This window comes from Lolium rigidum, chromosome 6 (assembly GCF_022539505.1).
Source record: "Lolium rigidum isolate FL_2022 chromosome 6, APGP_CSIRO_Lrig_0.1, whole genome shotgun sequence".
Taxonomy (NCBI): Eukaryota; Viridiplantae; Streptophyta; class Magnoliopsida; order Poales; family Poaceae; genus Lolium; species Lolium rigidum.
The window spans coordinates 86,319,928-86,346,399 of record NC_061513.1 but is presented as its reverse complement, the minus strand read 5'-3'; the positions used below and the strand labels follow the sequence as shown (position 1 = coordinate 86,346,399).

Below are 26,472 nucleotides of genomic sequence, written 5' to 3'. Positions count from 1 at the left end.
ATGGGCTTAGTTGACTGTCCGCTTACTAGTACTAAGCATAAGCTTCCATAGCTTTCCCTAAAAAAAAAGCTTCCATAGCATTCTGAAGCTTCAGCGTGTGTGGTGTCTTTTGTACTGACGGCAGGCCTCCATTATCCAGCAGCTTGTGTTCGCTCGGATTGCATTGAGGTCGTGAAGAATAATCTATCAATAGCGGCGCCCGTTGCAGCTATAGTATTGTTTTTGAGAACGCAACATGGTTGCGTTTCACATATAAAGGGAAAGTGTAGTTACACAACGAAATGAGAAAAGAGCAATCGACGCTCTAGGCTACAGAAACTAAATTAGCATTCAGATAGGGTATTCTCTGTCGGCCATCTCAGCACAAACGGTGAATCCTCTCGCTTTGGCACGGAGGCACGCCTCTTCGACAATGTACAAAGCTGATCTTGGTTTGAGAAATCTGTGTTAATTTCCTTTCAAAGTGACCACCACATTAGAATGACAATCCAAGTCTGCCATTTGTAAGATCTTCCAAACTTCAGTACTGAAGAGGCCAGTATGTGAGCAGTCGTTTCCGGCCGGCCAAACAAAGCTGGCAAGATGAGCAATGCGGGCAGCCCTTCTTCATCACATTGTCAGCAATCTGAGCCATCTTCTGGATGTCAGATCAAGCAATGAAGCAACACTTGAGCCGCGGGAAGTTGGTCCTGACGAGCGTTGGCGACCTATATCTCACTGGGACATCGTCACATCGAGTGTCTTTTATTCATGAGTTTCAGGAGTTAACTTTTCGAACTCATATCTTAGGCTCTTAGCTAAGGCATCTTGCTGGCTGACGGTGTGACGACGGAACGACGTGTGTGGTTGCTAAACCCTCTTATATCATGAATAAATAAAGCACGGGAGTTCCCTTAAAATGAGAAACTGAACATCATGGTTCAAAGATTCCTAAAAATGTCCAGGGCTCGGGATACACACCGGTCGCTAATAGGCTTATCTATATCTATATCTATATACCTAATAATAAAGGGAGGATTGTTTCCTTGGTCCAACATTTTTTCGGACCGATTTGCCCTCCCACAAAAGAATTCCAAACTCGCACGGACCTGCCCGTAGCGTTTACGTGTGCGCAAAGCGGGCGTACGATTGCTCCATATATATATATATATACACCGACCAGATCGATTTGTTTTAGGGTTTCTTCATCGAGGACGAGGACCAGAACGAGATGAATTTCCGGCGGCGTTGCAAAGCCAACCTGGCAGGCAGGAATCCCGAGCACGCCCAATACATCAGGCCACCACCAGCACTTGGATGGAGTAAAATCGGGATTGTACTGCATTGAGGCGGCGGCGTACTGGTAAGCCGGCAATCTGGCATGTCAAGGGGATCGATCTGAACTCAAAGACGCGCTCCTAATCAGGCTCACCCTGCCGCGCAACCTATATTTCTAGAAGATACATGCAGAGCCACGGACCAGCCGCGCGGATGCAGGTGGGCTTCATTGATGCCACGGTGCAATGACGATCCCTTCGTGGTGTGTCTCCGGCACGCCCGTCTGTGGCAAGTTGTCCAGTACGCGTTGCGCTGACTCCAGCAAGAGGGCTTCCATTCTGCCCTTCCCAGTCCTTCCGCGTCGCGGTCGTTCGCGGGTGGCGCATGGCAGGTGCGTCCGATCATTAAGGAGGATGACGGCGAGGCGGAGCTCCTGGATACGGCGGCATGTTTTTGGGGAGGTCCGCCGGCGTCGCCACTTTAGGCAACAGCCGGTGCGCTTGGTGGCGGAATTTCCCAAACGGCCCAACCTCCGGGCCTTGACTGCTGTTACGATCGATCGCAAAAAACGAAAGCCTAGGCGCGCTGTCGGACGTCCCTCCCAGGCCTCGTGGACTCCATCACTGCCTACAATGTCGCGGCGCCTCGGTCATGTCTGGTGCCACCGTTAGGAACTGGTACGACGCCCTCAGCGTCGACGCCCAGACCTTGCAGACGAGCGGCGGCGACGGTGTCACGCACGAGGATATCAAGTGTCAGTGCCGCCGGCTCTGTCTCGCCCTGCACCCCGACAATGACCGCAGGTCACCGCCGAGTCTAGGTCCAGCAAGAAGGGGAGAGAGATGCAGGGGCATCTGGTCGCGGCAGCGCGTGATCTCCAACTATCGGGAGAGCCTAGCTCAATATAGTTGGATTTTTTTTACATAGATGCGATCTTCCTGGTCGCATGTTAAGCTTCTGATATGGATTTGACCTTCTAGATAAACGAAAGCCCCATGTTGTCGTCCAAAGCGCACCTCAAGGTCACGGTGATGTTGTTCTGGCTTGCCTGTGGCTTCAGACGCAGTACTTGTCTCCATGTATATCCATCGATTCCGAAAGTGAGTACATGGTGATTCAGATATACTACTTGGTATTGGATGTTTCCTGTCTCTAAAGTGATGCACTTTGCTGCAAAAAAATACTTGCAGATTTCACTACTCAATTGAGTTTTTGTATGTAGTGCACTGTTGCAATTTTGGAGATTTTTCCTTGGCTATTTGAAATGGCGCAACTTGATTTCCATTACCTGGTAAAAACCATACTTTGCTACTTGATAAAACCTTTAGCTCTAAAGTTAGATGAAAGGAGAAATATAAAATACTTCACAATTCAGTTGACTGAACTATGGATGAGCTTTATACATAAATTATAGTGGTTGCATGACTGGAAAGCTGAGGGACAACAAAAGAGAGTAAAGTTGCATAAGATAATTTTATATTTATCTCCCCCGATGCAACGCACGGGCAATTGTGCTAGTACAATATAAAATCAAGAGTTCAGGATGTAAGAGCATCTCTAGTAGTAACCAAAAAACGCTAGTTCAGTCTCCCGAAAACGTGTTTACAGGACGGAGAAGGGCACAATACAGAGCCCGTAAACCAAAACTGTAAAACAGAATATTATGTTTTACATGTTCGGTTTGCAGGCTCTGTTCCGCGATAGCAGCCCGAACCCGTAAAATCAGGGTTTATCACAGAATTCATATGCAACATGATATAAAACAGAAACATAGAATAAATGATCATAAAGTATTTAAATAATAGTTTTGAGCACACAATAATCATTCAAATTATTACATCAATCAAAAAAAAAAACAAATGCCTGAACCAAATTACAAGAATAGTTTCCAAATCATAAAACAAAAAATCAAATGTCTCAACAGTGGAATGGTAGGATCACGTTTGGCGATGGCCATGGAGCTTCCAGTGGTGCATTTTCAGATCATAAAACGAGCTGGTGATGAGTCATGGCATTCTCAATCTGTCGATGCATTTCAAGGAAAGCTTCAACACGATCGGGATTCCTTTGAGCTTGCACTTGGGTGCCTACATTGTCATATAAACAGGACAAATTTAACCCTCTTTAATCTTCAATGATCATGTTGTGAAAAATGACACAACAAATCATGATGTTGACAAGGTTTTTTTGTCCCAAAACCGAGCAGACCCTCGAACAATAGCAAACCTAGCTTGTAGAACACCAAATGCCCTCTGAATGTCTTTGCGGGTTGTTTCTTGAGCCTTGGCAAATTCAGCTTCTATTTTATCTTGGGGATTCTTGACTAACTTCACAAAAGTTGTCCAGTCTGGATAAATGCCATCTGCTAGATAGTATCACATTGAATATTCATTGTTCATAACCTTGTAATTGCAAGTGAGTGCTTCTCCGTTTGCTAGTTTTGCAAACAAAGTTGATCTATGTAACACATTGATGTCATTGAGTGTTCCCGGCAAATCAAAAAAATAATGCAAAATCCATAAATCTTGTGATGCCACGGCCTCAAGTACAACTACAACATCTTTGCTTTTCCCACGGTACATTCCATGCCATGCCTTGGGAAAAAAATTCCATGTCCAGTGCATACAATCAACACTACCAAGCATTCCAGGCCAACCCATTTTCTCATTTATCTTTATCAATCTTTTTGTGTCATCTTCAGTGGGAGCTCGAAGATAGGTTGGGACAAACAAATTGATAATTGATACGCGTACAGCACGCGTCCATTGGGAACCCCAAGAGGAAGGTGTGATGCGTACAGCGGCAAGTTTTCCCTCAGTAAGAAACCAAGGTTTATCGAACCAGTAGGAGCCAAGAAGCACGTTGAAGGTTGATGGCAGCGGAGTGTAGTGCGGCGCAACACCGGGGATTCCGGTGCCAACGTGGAACTCCGCACAACACAACCAAATTACTTTGCCCCAACGTGACGAGTGAGGTTGTCAATCTCACCGGCTTGCTGTAACAAAGGATTAGATGTATAGTGTGGATGGTGATGTTTGCGAGAAAACGATGAGAACGAGTATTGCGATAGATTGTATTCGATGTAAAAGAATGACCGGGGTCCACGAGTTCACTAGTGGTGTCTCTCCCATAAGATAAATAGCATGTTGGGTGAACAAATTACGGTTGGGCAATTGACAAATAAAGATAGCATGACAATGCACATACATGTTATGATGAGTAGTGTGAAATTCAATTGGGCATTACGACAAGGTACATAGACCGCTATCCAGCATGCATCTATGCCTAAAAAGTCCACCTTCGGGTTATCATCCGAACCCCTCCGATATTAAGTTGCAAACAACGAGACAATTGCATTAAGTATGGTGCATAATGTAATCAAGAAATACATCCTTAGACATAGCATTGATGTTTTATCCCTAGTGGCAACAACGACATCCACAACCTTAGAACTTTACGTCACTCGTCCCAGATTTAATGGAGGCATGAACCCACTATCGAGCATAAATACTCCCTCTTGGAGTTACAAGTAACGACTTGGCCAGAGCCTCTACTAATAACGGAGAGCATGCAAGATCATAAACAACACATAGATGATAGATTGATAATCAACATAACATAGCATTCAATATTCATCGGATCCCAAAAAACGCAACATGTAGTATTACAGATAGATGATCTTGATCATGTTAGGCAGCTCACAAGATCCAACAATGATAGCAAAATTTGGAGAAGACAACCATCTAGCTACTGCTATGGACCCATAGTCCAGGGGTGAACTACTCACACATCACTCCGGAGGCGACCATGGCGGTGAAGAGTCCTCCGGGAGATGATTCCCCTCTCCGGCGAGGTGCCGGAGGCGATCTCCTGAATCCCCCGAGATGGATTGGCGGCGGCGGCGTCTCTGGAAGGTTTTCCGTATCGTGGCTCTCGGTACTGGAACTATTATCGACGAAGGCTTAAGTAGGCGGAAGGGTAGGTCAGGGGGCGCCACGAGGGACCCACATAGTAGGGCCGCGCGGCCAAGGCCTGGGCCGCGCCGCCCTAGCGTGGCGTCGCCTCGTCGCCCCACTTCGTTTCCCTTCCGGTGTTCTGGAAGCTTCGTGGAAAAATAAGATCCTGGGCGTTGATTTCGTCCAATTCCGAGAATATTTCCTTACTAGGATTTCTGAAACCAAAAATAGCGAGAAACGACAATCGGCTCTTCGGCATCTTGTTAATAGGTTAGTGCCGGAAAATGCATAAATATGACATAAAGTATGTATAAAACATGTAGGTATTGTCATAAAACAAGCATGGAACATAAGAAATTATCGATACGTTGGAGACGTATCAATAATCATCCGAGCAAACCTACGCGCGGACTCGGCGGTTGTATCTTCACCAATTCAAAGATACTCATCGGGCTAATCCGCATGGATGGCATACGCAATCACCCTCATGGCGGCGGAGATTTTTTTGATAAGGGCTAAAACCCATCACACCGGCAATACTTCTACGCTACTTGAAATAATTTGAGTTTGCTTCGCATGCCTTCATGATTTTGACGAACAAACTATGGCGTATGCTATACCTTCTACGGAATAGATGCGACGGATAGGTAGGTACCTCGGCTAAGTAGTCATCCCATGATTTGTAGTGTCCGGGGAGGTGATTCATGTGGATGTAGTTGCGGCCCATCACCGAGCCGCGTCGCCTACCCAACATCTTCACACGGTTCTCCAACTCCTTGACGGCCAGAAGGAGGATAGTGGTCTCGGTGTCGTCGTCCTGGAGCAGCTCCTCCAGGTCATAATCGTCCGAGGAGGTTGAATCCGAGAGATCAACGTCAGCGAACTCCGCGGTTGGGTTCATCTTCGATTCGGCCGACGCGGTAGGGGGCGGGCCCTAGAGGTGCCGGAGGAACCGCGGGCGTGATGTGGGGAAACACACGGGAGCTCCGCTTTGCCGGATTCGGCGGAATCGATCGACGACGGCGGTGGAGGAGGAGTGGCGGCGCGCGGAAATGGGAAGAGGGTGCGCAGTTGAGACGGGGAGAAACTACCGCGCACCCTAAATATGGATTCTCGTTCGGTTCAGCAATTGAACCCCCACAACTACATGCCGAATTAGGTTTTCGGGCGCGGCCTGTAATTTTTTTCCGGGCTGGACGTGTTTCAGTTACCGATCTGCGCCCATTTCCAAACTGAACTCGTAAACCGGTGGTTATTTTCCAGTTTTCCCACTTTTACGAGCACTGCTAGAGATGCTCTAATTCATGTCAAGAGACAAACCTCTCGCGAGGTGTGAATAAGTGCAACAATAATTATGCTGATGGTACACTGTCACGGCAGCAAGGAATCATTGAGAACAAGCAAGTGCGCCCCCCTTTGCCCTATCCGAGCTCTCTCCACGATAGCCCCGTGGGGTGCTTGCGTTGGGTGAAAATTTGGGTACTGTGGTAGATGTACTACATGGCCAGTCTGTACTACGCATTTGTACTGCAGGGAAGGGAAAAGAAACCTGGAACCTTTCCTACCTCTCGTGCGCTCTCTTCCTCTCAAACCCTATTCTCTCTTGTGTCACCCTTCCTGGCGGCGGCTACTGGAAGTAGCACGACGAGCGGCAGCCGACGACGGGGAACGACGGGCTCATGTGTGGCGGCGGGGGACAGCGGGATCCTGAGCGAGGACGGGGAACGTAGTGGCGGTGGGGAACAGCGAGCATGGTTGGCTTGGTCCACGATGCAGGTACTTCTTGTCGGAGAGCAGCGCGGCGGCGGCACTTAGCGCTCCCGCCGCTGGTGCGGAACCAAGGTGAATCCAATCTCATCCTCTGACCTCTCTTCTTACCATTTTCCCCATGTCTCCTATCTTTCCATTTCCTCCTTGCACTGACTCTCCCCTTGCCACATCTCGTGTACCACTATTTTTCAGCCGCTGGATGCTTCAGAAGCACAGGTGGGTGCCAAAATGACTCGATGTTTCAGAGGCAGAGGTAGATGCAAAATTGAATTACACTCTTCTTGATGTGTTCCTGGTACGCATAGTTTTCTTTGATGCTTTTGATTTCATATTTCTGAATGCTTGTTGATTTCCTTTCCCTTGAAACATTACAGAGGGATGTGGCGGTTCTGGTCTAAACCATGGAGACAACTCCTTCCGCATTGCAATATATTCTGTTTTTCCTTTTAGATCCAAGGATGTGGTTTAAATGTTAAAACCCGGCTTCTAACAGTGTAGGACAATATGGGACTATCTGATTCCTATAACTATAGTTTTTTCTTGTAGAGTTGTTTGCTTATACGGTTTTCTTTCTCTTTTCTTGGCTTTTTTTTCTTGCTATAGCTAATCTTCAGTTACTGCAGGTGCAGCAAGGAGGAACAATCAGTAGATTTAGCATTTATTTTGCTAAAAAAGTAAAAATGCAGGTTATTATAACTAAAAATCAGTATGCCTTTCATCAGCAGGCTATCGTGCCGGTCTCGTTGACTCATTGTTGGGCATGGTATGGTAGTCTAGCTCTTGATTCTAATTGATGTATTTAAGCATAGCTGTATTTTTATGTATTAGTCTACCTCTTTATTCTACCTTTTATTTAGCAAGAAATTTAACGATTCTTCATGAATATGTGTTTCTCACAAGCAGCGTGAATTAGTTATTGGAGCTGTAGCATTTTTTGTAGATTGAACAATGATGAATGCTTCCATATTTCAGTTTTCCTGTAAACATCGAATTTATGTATAGCTTTCTCTGAATTCAATCTCTGGTTTTTGCTATTATTGTTGACATTATATATACAATATGAATACATGATCGTACATTTGTATTTGTTTAATCTGTTTTGGAAAATATGGATTTACATAAATGTTACATTGTTGAATGATCATTTGGAGAATGCTGCTACTGACATGTGTGAGTAAATAATTACTTGCAATTTTGTTGTTAATGCTAAATAGCGTATGTTCTTCACTTGGACAGGGTGGAAGTTTGGCAAATGTGGTTGAATGGTACCACTCACACCCTGGTTATGGATGATGGTTGCCATGCATTGATGTTTCTACTCAGATGCTTCATCATCAGTTTACAGAGCCATTTTTGGTTGTTATCATTGACCCTGGAAGGATTATTTCTGCTGGTAAAGTGTAAATTGGAGCTTTTAGGACGTATCCCGGAAATTACAGCCTGACAAGCCTTTGTATGAGCATCATACCATACCACAAAGCAAGATAGAATATTTTTGTGTTCATTACAATCAGGTAACTAGATTAAATGTCAATCTTCTCTTTTGCTAAAATGTGGCTTAGTTCTATTGTAATTGTATTTTTTTATTGCAATACTAATCTTTGGTCATAGTTAATTTCAAGTGATTCAGGGGCTCTCACCTCCTTGTCTATTCTAGAAAATGTGATGGGCAACCAGCATTGACCGAGTTTAATTTGCTTCCAGCTTTTACTCTGTAGATATTGCAATGGGGGAAGGATCGAACCATGCACTGGTCGAATTCCCTTCTAAGTTCAGATTGTTGATCATGTGGATCAACCATTTATGGTGTGAATTTTTCTTTTCACAAAGGGCCTAGGTCCATTCTCTGCATAAACTGTTGTATACGGCTCATTTATGATGTGTTATACATTCCTTTAAGTATGTGAGGTGCACGTATCATACTCCGATGTAATCCTGAATTTCATATAATGCAATCACAATTCAGGTTGATGTATGTTTATCTCTCCATATTGTTGCATTCATCTAAGTGACCAACGTGCTACTATTTCATACTACATGGTTTGTGAGTTAGCTGACCATCATGGTGCTCTAATTAGGCAGCCACTGACCGGTGAGGAGGCGCCCCATGGGGCGCCCCCAGGCCCGAGCCGGCGAAATCCGGGGCCCTGTGCGAAAGTCAAAAATGGGGCCCTATCTTATATGGAAATTTAAATTATTCAACAAATACAAATATATAGTGTATATGTCTTCATATCTTACACAACAATAGGAAAATATCCAGTGCAAGCGTTGCAAGACCAACCGACAGCTTGTTTAAAGGCACTTTTGTTTCTTTTATAATAAACTTGTATATAGCCTTCTTTTAAGATTGAATTAAACCTTGTTACTTTTCTTGTCTCTTGCACTTTTTTACACCGGAATCATGTCCCATTGATTGTAAAACACAATATACAAAAATGATATAACAAAATAAAAGATCAGCCGCATATCACAACACATTACTGATAAGCAATCAGCCCATAATGCATAAGGTAAGGAAAATTCGAATTACCTAGTCTAGCCATTGGATGGATGTGTGGCGGCTCATGGTTTCCGGCGTCGTGGGGGTGAACCCGTCGTGAGAGTGAAACCGACATAGCAGTCGCTCGGCTGATCGCTGCTTTTTCGATGGTCGTTGCAGTGGCTTCGCTAGATGGATCAGATCGGATCAGCACAGGCCAGCCGCTGAGCGGCCGAGGAGAGGAAGGGCGAGTTCGCGTCGCTCGAGGACGTTTCGTTTGCTCGGGTGCCTCTAGTGATGTCGCCTCGTGCATCGCACACGATTGGTGGGATTCGGGAATCAGGAGTCGTGAAGAGTCCTCCGTCCGCGTCCGAACGTTGCAAGGCCCAGGTACGTTCCTACTTTCCTTCCTATTCTTTTTTTTCCTATACAAGTTTATGGGCCTATAATTTTTATTGGGCCCCCCAAATTCTGGGGCCCTGTGCAACCTGCACACTCGGCACATGTGCCCGCCCGGGCCTGGGCGCCCCAACCACTAGTATGGGGTTATTTGTGTCTTTTCTCGGGCGCTTCTAAGACGATATATGGTGTGCCGGGAGGCACCCGCTCTGGCCTTCGATCGCTGGCTTACCACATGATATGCCATTGCATATAAGTCGTAACTGTAGTGACATTTGGTCTGTTTTGCTGACAAAGGAGCTAAAACAAGATGATCTTACCTGGGGAGCCAAATTATTCGTATGGTTGTCAACTGAAGTGTTCCAATGGTCCTCGTGTCCTCGTGATGAGAAGCACCAGAGGCGCCGTGGTTGAGGGAGGGTATCGATGCTGAAGTCATGACAAGGCTAGATAGTCGGTGCTGCTCAACTTGTGTAAGCGGGACCCGTGATGGCTGGCTCTTCTGGTCTTGTCTTGTGAAGAAGGCTTGTGCGCATTAGTTAATGCAGAGGCTAGGGTATGCTCTTTTATTTTGATTGCGGAAGTTGCCAAGTGGCTCCAGTCATTGAGAGGACGCCGATAGGTAAGGCCATTGTCGGGCAGACTATTACGGCTACTTTAAACTATGTCCGTGTTGTTCTCTTCTATGTTATGTATTGTCTCGTGCCCTGGTGGACCGTCTTAGGGACCATACTGGACCGCGGCCTGGTCTTCCCAAAACAAAATTTGTTTATATCAGTGCATTTGGCTGGTTAAAATTTAAGTTTATCGGGCTTTTCTATCACTTGGGCTACAAAATTTGCCCGGCCTTGTGGGCTGTCACGGTCTCGGGCTGATGCTTTGTCGCTGATGTTGGAAAAAAGGATGTAAATCCAAGCAGGTTACTCGTTGACTGTTAAGGTTCAAACCTCCTCCGTTCCTAGATGTTTAGTTGGTGATTTTATTTCTTCTTTATTTTTGCAGTCCTTGTAAACAGATTATTCCTCGGTCCCACCAAAAGCGTTTCAACATTGTTAAAATTTAGATGTATCTAGCTACATGATAGTGTCTAGATACATCTATTTCTTAAAATGGTTATACATATAAATTTTGATACAGTTGAGATACTTTCGGTAGGGCGGATGGAGTATTTGATTTCATTGATACATTTGAGGATTACCCTAGTTTTAGAGAGAAAAAACTACTACACTACCATCAGCACCACTGGTAGATGATGCTCGTACAGGCTGATTCTTCAGGAGATTCGGCAACAACCCACTAAGTTTTAGGCAGTGCAGTTCGCTCACGAGAAGCATAAACCAAACTTTGAAGCTCACAATTTAAATAAAGCTAGCGAATGTAGGGAAAATGATCGTCATGTGTGGCTTTAGCAAAGCAGTGGGGAACCTCCAGTTCCAGTGCGCATGACACCAAATTCGATACATTGTTCAGAAGACATAAAGGCAAGAAAAGACAGTTCCTGCATTTCTTTTTTCCTCCGAAAGGGAAGCCAGTTCGAACAATAATCAACAACACAGTTCGAACAATAATCAACTCCGAAAGGGAGTATCACATTTTTTCTTATGAGCAGCGAGCCATTTATGTTGATATAGGTGCATGTATCTGTAGGAGTAGCCTCACAAATGGGTGCATGTGATTTTGTGCTGATCGATGACCGTGAACAAACTACGACCCTGTCTACTACTGCATGCACATGTAGCCAGTTCCAAGGGTAGTCGCAAAATTTTCAACTTGGTTTTGCGGGCGCAGTCAACCTGAATTTAGGTTTCTCCCTGTTGTTTGGGACCAAATACGCACGAAAATATAGAGTTGAAAGAGATTCTTTTTACCGAATGTTAATTTACCACTGGTTTATATTTTTGTTCTGTCAAAGTGGACAAGTAGTTCCAAAGTGGAACGGAAAGGTTACACACGAGCTACTGATTTCTGGACGGCTGGTTCCGACTCTCGATAGCAAAACTAGATGCGTTGCACTCAGCTGGCCATGTTGGCGCACGAGTGGCCGACGATGAATTGTCTCTTTATTATTTGGGTGGAGAAACCATTTTTTCCTTAGAAAAACGGCGGCTGGCAGCTATGGTGGTATGAAGAACACTTGCAGAACTAAAAAGGGCATAATTTCTGTTGAAAACACGTCGATTCCCACTTATATGCACACCATGTTTGTTGTTGTTCTAGCTAGTGACCACTTTATGAGAGCAGATTTGGTGCACCCAGGTGCCAGTGCTCCTGATTTTTATAATATTTAAAAAGTATATTTGTGTGTTTCAAAAAATTATAAATTTTATTCCACAAGTACATACACATGTTCTGAATACTCGTCTAAATTTTTGGTAGAAATTGCGTTATATTTTAAGCTAAGGAAAAATAACAAATTTATAGGGATGAAAACTTTAGATTTTTGTCAGAAATTTGTCTTTTTCGTATAGCTCAAAATACAACATATTTTCACCCGAAATTTACACCGCACCTTCGGAATGTTTATATATATGTACGCATTTAATTTCAGATTTTTTGGAATTACAGAAATATGTTTTTCAAATACTAAGAGCACTGGTGCTCATGTGCCAAAGAGACTTTTCGCCACTTTATGTTCTATTTATGTCAAATAACAGTACTAGTAGCAGCGTAGCACTAACTCGATCGATCATTAGCTAGCCAAGTAATTTCCCCGGTTCATAGGTAACAGGCACGATCTCTCGCACGTTAGTTTTACCTGCATTTCCATAAAACTTTTGGACGCCTATATAACGTGAGAAATTAGACGCGAAGGCACGACCGGCTCCAGGCCGTGTATCCAGGAATAGACGGTGGGTGATTACTTGGGAAAAAATCAAAGTTGCCAGGACCCACCAGTAATTTACCCTAGTGCTGGCACGATTTCTCTTCAGATTTTTCGAAACTTTCTAAACATATAGTAGAGGTACTTAATCCCGTGTCTTTTCGGACATGTTAATCATGTGTTGTTTCTCTATCCGGACGATTTATAATGGAAAATGCTTACGTTCGGTCGGCCGAACGGAGGAAAAGATCGGTTGTTGCGTGCTCCGCCGACGCGTCACTGTTTTCGGTGGGCCCGCACACCACGTGCTGATGTGCCCTCTCTCTCAACCTTATCTTTTCTTCCCTTCCGATGAGTTCATCCATTCTTTTCCTATCCACACAAAGCCCTGCCTCTTCTCTACGGGAGAGCAGGAGATACAGCGAGGCCGGCCATGCTCCTCCGTTGGCGAGGTCGCCCTGCTTCTCCCCCAGCGAGGACGCCCTGCTCCTGCCATGTCTTGAAGCTGCAAAGGGCTCCGCGCCTGCACATCGATGGCGTGAGGTGAGGGGATTCCGGATGCGGCCGTTGCTGCAAGCCGGCGCCGCCACAGTACGTGTCGCGCTGCCTCCCACTGATCCCCATGGCCACGAGCTGCCTCCCGCCGCCGCTTGGAAGACCGCCTGCCTCGCGTCGCAACCACACCAACTGCAAGCCGGCGAAGCCTGTTGCAAGCTGGGCAGCAAGGGGCCACGACCACTCACCAGATGTAAGTTTGCAAAGGGATTTCATCCTGGGGAGATTCTAGTGTTGAATTTGCTAAAATAAGTTGTTGGATTCGTTTGAGATTATTGTACAAAATATCTCTGTAATTTGTTGTACAATTATTCCACCGTGGGAAATTCCTAATGTTTACATATTTAAATTATTTTGTTGTTTTCCTTGATAATTATTGTGGAAAATTTCTATGTAATTTGTTGTAAACTGATTCCCACCGTGTAAATTCCTAATGTTTACATATTTAAAGTATTTTGTTGTTTTCCTTGATAATTATTGTACAAAATGTCTCTCTGATTTGTTGTAAAGTGATTCCCACGGTGGGAAATTCCTAATGTTTACATATTTAAATTATTTTGTTGTTTTCCTTGATAATTATTGTAAAGAATGTCTCTGTAATTTGTTGTAAGGTGATTTCTCATGGGGGAAATCTGATGTGAAAATTGTTGATTTTTTTGTTGGATTCATTCTTGATTATTGTTGTAAACTCCTTTTGTAAATTGTTGTAAAGTGTTTTCCTCGGGAGAAATTATAATGTTTGTTTGTTAGTATTTTTTTGGGAATTAGTGGCCATTGTTGTGCTTTTTTTGTTGCAATTTTACAAAAAATTCAACCGATTGGACTATTATATGTGTTGTGAGAGCAAAACAAGGTGAACAAACCGTCCGCCTAGGTCCACCTAGTATATCGCTGGCAGGAAAGCGACGTTTTCTAGCATATGAAAGCGACGTTTCAGGGAAGAGGATCCAACGTACTTGATTGCCTGATCCAACGGCGGATGGGACGACCGATTTTTCTCCCAGATCAGTCGCCCGACGCCTAGCACGGCCCATTTATAATACTACATCCATCTTAAGGTTTAAGGATTTTTTTAAAAAAAAATCAAACCAAGTAAAATTTGACCAAACTTTTAGAAGAATCTATCAACAAATATGATATTTAATATTTAATAGATACCATATAAAATATATTTCATTATATATCTCACAATATTAATTTATATTTTATATGTTAATGATACTTAGTAAAAACATGCTTAAACTTGAGCCTTGGGATGGAGGTAGTAACCACACACACACACCGACCTATGACACCACGCCCACGTTAGAATCTACCCGACGGTAAACATAAAAGCCAGCTATTTGTCCTAGGAGAGGAATCTAGCTGAATGTTCCCTCGTTGGAGCGGAGGTGTGACCCCGCGTCCCCGCCTAGCCTCAAATTTCTTCCGGTTTCAACTTTCATACTTTGTTTTTTATTATTTTGCGTTGTAGCTCTTTTTATTAAGTCAATCACTAAGTTTGACCAAAATTATAGTGAAAAATATCAAAAACTATAATACTAAATGCACATTGTATAAAAATATAGCTTATGGTGATTCAAATACTATAACTTTTGCATTGTCGATGCTAAACCCAGAACATGAACTAATTGTGAGAGGAGAGAGTACATAGCTTTGAAATGTTTCAATTCTTGGACTGTGAATCCAATTTAAGCTCTAGTCTTGACCGTCGGTTTTATTTCCATGGAAACTTTAAAACTCCTCATATTGTTATCTTTCGAGCATTATTCTTTTTGTCTTGGAAATAAACACCAATGCTAGCTATAGTTCTAGAATCTAAGCTACTACAATGCAGTACCATGCATCTTAGGCCCACAAAATAATAACATGGTAGCTAATTAAGTAGGATCAATAGGATTAAAGTACCATAGGTAGTAAATACCATATCATAGTACACATTACGAGAAAAGTTAATATCAAATACGTACACAATGTTACATTAAGATTCTACAAATTAATAGATATATCAAGACTAGATATATCAAGACTATCATACTACTCCATGGTATCATGCATTACCGAGATAGTATCATACACAAGTATCATATACTACCTCCATCCCAATGCTTAAGGCATATTTTTTAGAAAGTCAAACTGTGTCAAGTTTGACCAAGTTTTTATCAAAAAATTATTAACATGCAAAATATAAAATCAATATCATTAGATAGATAATGAAATATGTTTTCATATGGTATCTGCAAAATATAATATTTATTGATAGATTCTTCTAAAAGTTTGGTAAAACTTTTCTTAATTTAACTTTTTTTAAAAAATAAGCCTTAAATCTTGGGATGGAAGTAGTACATGATAGTACTATATGATACTACCCAATATGGCTAGCCTAAGAGCATCTTGACTCGTTGGCCGACAAGTTTTTCCGGTGCATCAATGGGGGCTTCCCCTAGCAGATGGAGGCAAAAAAAAAATGCCATGACTCCCAAGTGTCCTTCCATATGCAGACCACATTTGTCCTTGACATGCGAGACCCTCCGGGTCACCACTTTTTAATCCTTTGGGGCCCTTTGGCATGTTCCCTTCTTTCTCCTCGAGGTGGAACCACCGATTCTTGGAACAAGCCGCAATTTCTTGGTGTATGGAATAATAGCCACAACGGCGCCTCTATGTATGAATACCTCTATGTATGTATTCATAACCAATCCAACCTGCGTTAAAATTAATGATATTCGATAGAGAGAGAACTTCTTCGTTTTCTATGTCGTTGTCGATTAGAAAGCTAAATTATGGACTAATATATAACAAAGATCTAGCCTCGTATGTAAATAAAAGAGAATGGTTGTCCCTTTTGCGTCAGATCATCAGACAAACCTTAAATGGTCGTTCTTCACATGTTTAAGAACTTTTACCGACACTTCCATTTCGTCATTGGTTTTCCCCAAATATACCCCGAGATCAACACTTGAAGCTATACACGAGCTAGAAAAGGAAACAAATATTTTGCTAGGAGTCACACATGCTGAACTGAATTGTTCGTGGTTGCACGCCTCCTGACAACGACCCTCGTCGTCCGGTCCTCATTCCTTCTATTGTTGGCATAGCTACTAGTGGTTTCACGAAATAAAACCATGAAACAATACCTAGCATAAATATTCACATCAATTGACCATGGTCAGATTATTGGCCCTCAAACTTTAGCTTCGGACATTGGTTGTGTGGGCCGTTGAGATTCGCTGACTTTGGGTCACTGACACGTGGACCCTACATCATATGGGTCCCGCTTGTCAGTGACTCAAAGTCGGCTGACTTGGGTGCTTGCAAAGTTAGCCAATCCATGCCCGTTGTGGGGCGGTGCTGGTGTGTGTGCGTGCGTGTGTGTGTGGGTGGAGGGGGGGGGGGGGGCATGCATATTTTTCAACACCATTTGAAATACCATATATATACTTCTACTTTTTGTAACCACGAGACATGCCATCTCTGGCCCAGATTTGCTGGCGGCGGTTAGGGAAAAATCACAATATCGGGGGTTGACGTCAACTGGTATTCTCAAGATCTCCCACATCAGTTCTTGTTAGTTGTTACTCACATTCGTGCGTAACTCTCCTTGTGCCTTCAACTAGCAGACGCAACTTCAGGAAGTGAACAGAACTGTGAAGGCCGTGATTAAGTGATCTTCGTATATGGTTGAGTACATGCATAATTTTACCATGTCAATACTTCCACAGCTTGCAATGATTCACGTGATAATTCATGCTTGGGGGCGCCGATCGAGCTTCTTTTCATGTTTTTAAGGACATTATCATGCATGATTGTAAGGCCATCGGGCTAACTTGGTGGACTGGGTTAGCTTCTACTAGGGCACACTAATGCATGATTTTTAGGAACATAATTTCGTGGCCAGTAAAACACACTAGCTCATTTCCTAGCATAAAACAATGCTTGTAGCACGCACCGAGGATTTAAGAAAAGCCTCTTTCCACTAGAAAGAAAGAAAAAGGGTTGGACATGGGTGGTCAGAGAAACATGCCGCGGCAAGTTGCATGCATGCGGACGGCTATACCGTACCGTTCATTGAGTTGTTCCTAAGCTTGATGCGGCTGCATGCAAGAGATTCCTGGTTGGGTGTTGCTTGGTCACTAAAGTTTAGCTTGGTTCTTCCCCTGGTGGAAGTAGAGCATGCATGGCTGGCGCCATTCAAAATTGACCGCTAGACATTGGGGTCGTGGAATTACTCGCGCATCGTCGCACCTACCACAGTCGTGTCCTGCAAAATTCAGTTTCGCGGACCTGCACTTGCACATTCAGCAGCAAAAACGCCCATGGAGTTCGGTTAGTTTTTGGAGGAAATTGCACCAAACATACAAAAAGTTGTCATATGCGTGCAGATTCATACAAGTTCTTGCAAGTTGTGATCCAGTGGTACAAATAGTTGTTATTAGTGTGCAAAAACATACAAAACCAATCAAAACGAATCCAGCTCAAATGTTTTAGCAGAAACCCCCTGCGTATGGCTGTGTACCTTTGCGTTAGAATCTGTTTTCTTTTGGCAACTAGTAACTTTCAATTAGAATCAATCCCCAATTTGGAGGACGAGGTGGGCGATGAGGTGGGCGACCTTGGGATGGCGCTTCATCGGCCTCAACGCAGACCTCAAGGGCTGACGACGATGTCGGTCGGGCATGCGCGCCCCGCTCGCCGAACTCAGGGACAAGGTCGCCGCCTTCCGCGCCGCAGCGGCGACCGCGCTCGCTGCCCTCTGCACCGGGCTCGACCATCGCGCTGCCACGTCTGCCGGTCGCGCTCGCGAGCCCTGCTCGCCGAACTCAGGGGGAAGGTCGCCGCCTTCCGCGCCGCAGCGACTGCTGCACCCGCTGCTCTCTACGCCAGGCTCGACCATCGCGCTGCCGCGTCCTCTGGGCGCGAGCTCCTCGAGCTGCTGCTCGACGCCTCACACCTCGTCTCCAAAGTATAATCTTGCAGTGCTCCTCAATCTTTAACGCCAATTAGGTAGTTCATCAGTTACAATTAGCACTGAATATATGACCACAAATTGTAAGCTTTTCGACTACCAATTGACTATTCAGTTTGCCGTGGTATTTACAATTGTGGTATGAGCAGAAGTAAGAGGGGATGGTTCTGTTAGGGTGTGTTCGTTTTTCAGACCGGGTGGTTCCATTCCATCACATTCCGTCCCATCCCATTTTTCTGTTCGGTTGAAAAGAGAAGCCTGAAATGGAACCGAATGTAACTAATCTAAATATGCAATTAATTAGCCTAATTTGAAGGGATTCACAATTAATTAGCCTGAATGGCTTCGTCTCCGCAATGGCCTGGATGAGACCCGTTGGCCGCCCGCCGCGCTTGGAGGAGTGCACCCGTCCTGGCCACCGCCCTAGCCACCGTCCTGGCCGCTGCGCCCCTAGCCCCTGCCGGCCGCCGCTCCGCCAGCCCCCGCCGGCCGCCGTCCTGGCCGCCTCGCATGGCTGCCGTCCTAGCCGCTGCTCCGTCCGCCGGCGGCCGCGCCTTGGCTCCGGCCGGCCCCGTCCTGGCCGCTGCTCCGTCCGTCGACGGCCGCCCTTGGCCGCCGCCCTGGCCGCCGTCCTGGCCGCCTCGCATGGCCACTGTCCTAGCCGCTGCTCCGTCCGCCGGCGGCCGCTAGCCCGGCTTCAGCGCGAAGAAGGAGGAGATGGATCGGCCACGAGAGAGAGAGAGAGAGAGAGTGATTAAGGCGTGAGAGAGATTAGCACGAGCCGTTCCACCTCGTCCGGCCGATTTGGCCGGACGGGTGCGTTCCGCATCTACACGAAATATTCCGTTTCGAGGAATCACTTCGTTCCATCCTTTTGTGTAACCGAACACGAGAATGGGTTCCAGGTGTGGAACCGTTCCATTCCATTTCAGCTTGTTCCAAAATCGAACAGACCCTTAAAGGAAAACGATCACGAGAAATCGGCAACAGACCACTCACGACTCATGCCCACGATTAGGAAAACGATAAGTAGAAATCGGGGGTTAATTCTAACTGAAAGTTAGTTGCCATAAAAAGGGATTCTAACGCGAAGGTAAGCACACACATAGGCATGGGGTTTCTGCTAAAACATTTGAGCTGGGCCCGTGGCTTCAATCCAGCGTGTCACGTTTTGATTGATTTTGTATGTTTTTGCACCTCAATGACAACTATTTGTACAGCTGCATCACAATTTGCAAGGACTTGTATGAATCTGCACGCACATGACAATTTTTTGTATGTCTGATGCAATTACCTCTAGTTTTTGCAATTCCCTTTTCCATGCATGTGTCTCAAAATACAACAACGCATGCCTTCGAATCGATTAGACACGCATGGACTCTTGTACTACTCCGCATGCTGTGGCGGAGGCAATATACAAATAATAGAGATGTAAATGGGTCATAGTTAGGGTACCCTCTACCCTATTTAGCGTAAAAAAAATTGAGCTAACTTTTACAAAATAACGATATCAAGACAATAGCATCTTTTTGAATTAAAGAGGATAGAAGGTATCCTAACTTTGACCTAGTTACATGTATAAAAAAATAATGGGTGCACATAATCCTCTACTAATACAGTTTTATCTGGTTTCGTAATTTATCTACTATTATCATACATAGGTATTCTAGTTGTTTGCAAACATAATGGGTGTATATTTGTATACCCATGTCCTCATGTAGCTTTGCACGTGAGACTGCATAGGGATAATATATGTGCTGAAAAAGCGGAAACCACAAAGGTAGCTCGAGCTACACGTAGCTCATTTTTTGAAAAGTTTGAAACCAGCATTTTAAAGTTTTAAAAAAAATTAAGATTAAATATACATGTTTACCATGTTGGACGTGTTCTATAGACGTGCAAATTTTCAACTCAAAATACCTAATATTCAGGGGTGTGTAAATTGTTATTTTTGTGCAGCCCCGAATATAAGGCTTCTCAAGTTTTAATTATGCACCTTGGTAGAACACAACATTATCTACATCTAGATTTTTTCCAGTTCTTTTAAACTTTTATATACTGTTTTTATTTTATTTTTCAAAACAAACGAGCTACATGCAACTCAGGCTAAAAAATACACTCTCCCCAAAAGATTAGTATTTTTCAACCATGAAACCTAGAAAATAAATAATGCTAGCTAATAATTGAAGGATTGCACTACACTACGGTGCCTCGCCAAATTCTTTTTGTGATGCTGCTAACAATACCCTCTAATCATGCATGCATGAGATGACATAAATGATTACATCATCAAGATTTTGTTCCCGCTTAAATTTGAAAAACATTTACCTCTGGAATCGAGGCCCTTCTCATGGTTGGCACAATGGCGAGGAGATTTTTGAATCGAAATCTCATGTTGATATGTTTTGATAAAAAAAAGTCACCGGCGGATGCCAAATTGTTTTCACTTAGTAGAAAAAGCATACTTACATTGTTGTGAACCTATTTTAACTTAGTTGTGAAGTTACTCTACATCATTTTAGATAAATCGAAGGTTGTGTAATACGACTTTTAATTGAGTGGCATTATCTTTTAGTTATTGAAATTTTGAAACACTAGAAATATTCACTCTTTAGCTCCACAATAATCAGATTACTGTTCATTGTTACTTTGGGGAACATGTTATATAAAAATGGCAACTAGTGCAGCGATGATTTTTTCCGCCGAAACATATGGACATGTGATCTAGTTTTGAATCTCTCCTCGATACGAACTCTGTCATTAATCAGATTAACAGTTTAGGAGATAAATCATTTTGAATATTTTGAATTTGTAATTAATTAGATGATGTCAGCAATGAGGTGTCATGTTCCGAATGCATGCATGCGATCTCTCTTATAAGGAGAATTTCACATTGATGGGGAAATATAATCATAGACTAATTAATGTTTATATAACATCATCTTTAGCCAGACAGGGAAGAAGAACGTAAGACACACCTTGTTAGCTACAGTATGGTGACAACTCATTGTGCCGTAGTACGTCACCATGCATGCCCCCCAATATATTTCCATAATTCCACCATTAACAAGTTCCACTGGCGTAGAGCCAGGCTGCCTAGCCGTACGTATTAGTGCGCGCAGACGCGCATCGCGCGTACTAGGGACCTTTCGATCTGGTTTCTCTCCCCAAAACTTTCCATGAATCCAAAACCATGGACGAAACCATCGACCTGACCCAAAATTCTTCGTCACGCATACGCGCGCCGCCAGTGCGCGTCAACCGCGACGAGCCACACCCTGCCCAGGAGTTCCGGCCGGCCACTATATATACACGATCGAGCGTCCAACCCCAAAACCCAAACCTTAAGCTCTCACACACCAAGACAAGCACTACTGGCATCGTTCATAAGAGCTGATTACCATTAACAAGCTAGAGGAAGCACAATTGCAATACAACTCGATCCCCTCTAGACAGATCGACCGAGCTCGCCGCGCGTGTCAAGGCCGTAGGATCTAGGGCATCCGCCATGATCACCGGCTCGGCGGTGTACCATGTCGTGGAAGCGATGGCGCCGCTGTACACGGCGGCGGCGCTGGGATTCGCGTCCGTGCGGTGGCTCAAGGCCTTCTCCGCGGAGCAGTGCGCAGGGATCAATCACTTCGTCGCCATCTACGCCGTCCCCGTGCTCATCTTCCAGATGGTCTCCACCAACAACCCCTACGCCATGAACGGCCGCCTCGTCGCCGCCGACACGCTGCAGAAGGCCGTCATGCTGATCGGCCTCATGCTGTGGGCCGCCTTGGAGTCTCGCCCCTCGCGCCGCCGCGGCTCCAAGGTCTCGGCGTCGGCGGCGTCTCCGCTGCAGTGGGTGGTGACCGCCTTCTCCGTGTCGGCGCTGCCCAACACCATCATCATGGGCGTGCCGCTCCTTGGCGGCATGTACGGGCCCGTCTCCAAGGAGCTCATGAAGCAGATCGTCGTCATGCAGTTCTGCGTCTGGTACAACGTTGTCATCTTCATATACGAGTACATGGCGGCCCGGCGCGCCGCCACGGCGGCGGATGGCGTCAGCGCCAAGATCAGCCCCGGGTCGCCGGGGACAGAGACGCCGCCGGAGAAAATCTCCCCCAGTGCAAACGGCTCTGCGGCGGAGCGGGCCCACGAGGTAACCGTGAACATTGAAATCACGGAGATTGTCCCGGCGTCTACGGCACAAAAAGGCGTGACCGACGACAGTACAACCACGGCGCTCGCGGAAGAGGGGGGTACTGGCGAAGATGCCAAGGCGGCGGCAGCAAAGGAGGAAGCGGCGCCGCCGGCATCCAAGACGGCGCCGTCGGTGGGGCATATCGCCTTGAAGGCAGGGAAGAAGGTTCTGAAGATTCCCAATACCTATGCAAGCTTCCTTGGACTCATCTGGTCCCTGATCGCTTTCAAGTACGTCTCTTTCTTTCACAGTTCATACCTCGTACGTACTATACCTGCTTGCCTATTTCGGCTACACAGCAACATCTAGAATACAATCTCTCCTCTTCCCTTTTCTTTGCCTAAAGAATTATGCACTTATTTCTGCAGGTGTGGGATCAAGATGCCAAAGATCATCGACGACTCCCTGTTCACCATCCAGACGACAGCAGTTGGCCTCAGCATGTTCGCGTCAGGTTCGTATATCCCCTACCAATTTGGATTTACATGACTGCAAGCGATCAAACTGTACTCGATCGATCACCGTTTTCTAACGTTAATCTGTATATCTTCTTCTGCATTTGATTTCAGGAACCTTCATCGCTCGACAGTCGCGGTTCGTCCCGTGCGGCTACACGATCGCGTCCATGTCCATGGTGCTCAAGTTTCTGATAGGCCCCGTGGTGATGCTGCTCGCGTCGCTCGCCATCGGCATGCACGGCACCCTGCTGCACATTGCTGTTGTACAGGTAAGAATGAGTGCACGCGCTGAATTAATTCTCCGTTTTCTTGAGATGTCCAACGACATTACCTCCTTCCTTGGGAGACTTGCCTACTCCTACACCTACTAGCACCCATTTATTTCAGCTGCATGGAGGTAACGGAAATGCCGGCGTAGTGAAAGATGATCACACACGTTTGTGTGATGAACTGGAAATTAGACGCCAGAAAGTGAATGCCAGCTCAAAGTAGCACTGTGGCAGTACACCAGTGCTGACCCATAATCCATAATATTTGAAACTTCGTTAAACATTGAATTTTCCACATGTCGTTCAAGACTTATGGATTTATGCTTGTTTACATGTTGTTCAAGATACAGGGGAAAACTCAGGATATATTTCTCTAACCACATTCATGCGTGCCTACAGGCAGCACTCCCCCTGGCCGTGACTTCATTTGTGTACGCTGAAGAATATAAAGTCCATGCAGACATCATGAGCACAGGGTATGTTCTTTGCCAGATAGTATCGTTACCTCGTTCCTACGAATGCCAATCTGATCGACTGTATCTGGTTTTGTGCTTTCAGGGTGATTCTCGGCATATTTATCTCGCTTCCTGTCACCATTGTGTACTACATTCTATTGGGGTTGTGATCGAGTTATCAAGATCCAAGTAACCAAGCCCTGAAACACAAGACATGACGCACACAACAACTGAAGAGGGTAATGGCTGGATGCATGCCATGATGATCCAAAAGGAAGCAAAAGATTGATTATGGTGTTGTCCCGAATGGGATTAGTCAGTGGAGAGTTCACTATCACTCAAATGAGATTGAATTGATAGTTGAAACTTCGCAGTGTGCAAGATGTAGTATACAAATCCGATTGGTGAATTAATCCTCTAATGAACAAAAATATTGTCAGCAGAGGGTAATGAATTTATTCATGTACATGAAAGGGGGAGGGGGCCGCGGGCACACACTTCTCTCATCATATCAAGGCCACCTTCAGGTTCCGTAGTGCGGTCCAAATTTATTACACTGCGCACAAGGAAATGTACTGTATCATGAACACACTAATTGACTTAGTTGAACTTTAGATTTTCATTGGCATGACTCCGACCACTATCCTTAGGACCTCAATAACCAGCTGAAAATCTTCACTACCAAGAGAGCGTATTCTTTGTAGATCTTAAAGCCGGCTACATCCCCACCATTTGTTGTGTGGAATGCGATGAAGCAGAAATAAAAGTAGGCGGCGTCAAAACATAGGTACACTAGCCTCCCGCCGCCGCCTTCCCCACCTCCCTCTCTTCCCCTCGCCGTCCCCTGAGGCTGCCGCTGGCGAAGCCTGGCGCGGCTGGCGAGGATCCACGCGTGGTCCCCTGGTGCGGCGGTAGGAGGCACGCCTCCGCGCCGGGGGGGTGGTCCCGTTCCCTGCCGGTCGACGGCAGCGCGGCCGCTCATCCCGCCTTCGCCACGGCCTCGCCGGGCGGGCGGTGATGGGGGCGGTGGCGCGGCCCTGGACATGGCGGCGCGGCGCGGTTCTGGACATGGCAGCGCGGCCTCTCCTCCGTTTCCTCGCCGCGGCCTCGCCGGGCGGGCGATGATGGAGGCGGCGGCGCGGCCCCAGATCCTGGCGATGATGGGGGCGGTGCGGTCCTCTCCTCCTTCCTCGCCTTGGCATCGCCGGACGGGTGGGGATGGGGCGGATCTCATGCTCTCCTCCTCAAGGACTGGGACCACGGCACCAAGGGCGGCGCCCCTGGATGGCGATGGAGGTGACGACGTCGATCTGGTGGCAGGTGGCGGGCGTCAGGTGCCGCTAACCGCGGCACCGCGGTGGTGGTCTTCTCTCTCACCGGGGGAGATCGGCTAGTTGTGTGGCTAACAGTGGCGGATCTTGCGATCTGTCGCCTAGCTCCCGATGGCGAGGCGCAGCTGCCGGTGAAAGCCGGCCCGGACTTCGGTCATGGCGGATGATGGCGGCGCGTTTCGTCGTTACCTTGTTGAAGGCATTGTCTCTGCAGTCTGCGTTCTTCGCCTGGGCTGCTCCAGGGGAAACCCTAGACCCGGGTCTCCCAGATCGGACGATGGCGGCGCGCAACGCCGTTCTCTCTATTGGGGGTATTGTTTTTGGAGCAGACAACGAATGGCGGTGGTGCTGAGGTGGACCTGTGTGATTTTGCTGTGTTGGCGTCGTCGAGTCGCCACGGCATGGTGCAGTGCTGTCTCGGGACGGATGCAGTGTGATGGACACACGCAGGATGGTGGAGTCGTCTGGCGCCGTGGCGGCATCGATGGCAGATCTGGCATGGTCAATGCGATGATCTCTCTTGAAGATGGAGTCGAGGAAGACAGTGGTAGCAACTTCTATGGCTTGTGCGTTCCCGTATGGTGAGAGTTGCTTGACTGGATATGTTTCTCATCTGCTATTGGACGGCCTGGGAAGGCATTTGGTTTTTGGATGATATGAGTTGGTGAATTTTCACCCCTTCATCCCACTGTAGGTTTAGCGAGGTGGCTTCGAGTTTGATCTTTTGTATTGCTCTTGTAAGATGTTGTGAATAATCTAATAAAAAAAAGCCGTATTCATCCTCTGGTTACAGAAACTGGGGATATTTCCTCCATTTCGAAAAACAAAACAAAGGTACACAATCCTAACACAATCGAAAAGCCAAGGCAACCACTTGCTTTAGCTCGTAGCTTTAGATTTTAAAATACTACATATTGAAAAATCTTATCTAGCTTCATTTTTGTAATTCAAGTTGACAAATTTCCTTGCAGGCACACGCACGCGTTCACACATACCGTGGCCCCCTTTCAGGATCATGTTACTCCAACTAACACACGCATTCCCCACACACTCCGTTGCGTATAAGTTTTATTATAACAAGCACTTAATAACGGAGTACATAATATGCATCTATCAATACATTTCAAACATAATAGAATGCTAATTTGAAATATCATCGCATAAACAAAGACCACCATATAGAAATTACATATATGACCATAATCATGTAATGCATCTCATATGATTCTAAACGGAATTGGCATGGATGCAAGAAATGCGCTTTTTGTGATCAAGATGAATCCATTAATCATTTGATTGTTCCTTTGCTCGTTTTGTTTGGAGAGTAGTTCATTTCACTTTTAATATTGTCCCGCCAACTAATTGTACAAATATGTTTGAAAATTAGTTGAATGGGATAGATAAAGATACAAAGGCACGAATTTGAGTTGGAACTTGTGCTATTGTATGGTATTAATGAAATTGTAGAAATGATATAATCTTTAACAAAAAAGGTACTTCTCATATTCTATAGGTGATCTATATGGCTACTCACTGGATCCACGAGTTGTCTCTCCTGCTGCCG

General features: G+C 45.5%; 1 protein-coding gene and 1 long non-coding RNA gene across 3 annotated transcripts; both read left to right on the top strand.

The window, feature by feature from the left end:
- Window positions 1-6,952: 6,952 nt before the first annotated feature.
- Window positions 6,953-8,956, top strand: LOC124666680. Of its 2 annotated transcripts, XR_006990988.1 has the most exons (5): window positions 6,953-7,055; window positions 7,176-7,278; window positions 7,358-7,477; window positions 7,607-7,746; window positions 8,220-8,956. It is a non-coding gene; the product is annotated as an uncharacterized LOC124666680 (long non-coding RNA). The 2 variants fall into 2 exon arrangements; XR_006990987.1 differs by having other exon boundaries at window positions 7,358-7,746.
- A 12,758-nt stretch (window positions 8,957-21,714) lies between these two features.
- Window positions 21,715-23,747, top strand: LOC124660263 (probable auxin efflux carrier component 9). Its single transcript, XM_047198077.1, has 5 exons — window positions 21,715-22,625; window positions 22,764-22,849; window positions 22,965-23,122; window positions 23,522-23,598; window positions 23,681-23,747. Exons 1-5 carry the CDS (start codon window positions 21,715-21,717, stop codon window positions 23,745-23,747), a joined length of 1,299 nt encoding a protein of 432 aa, XP_047054033.1.
- Window positions 23,748-26,472: the final 2,725 nt, after the last annotated feature.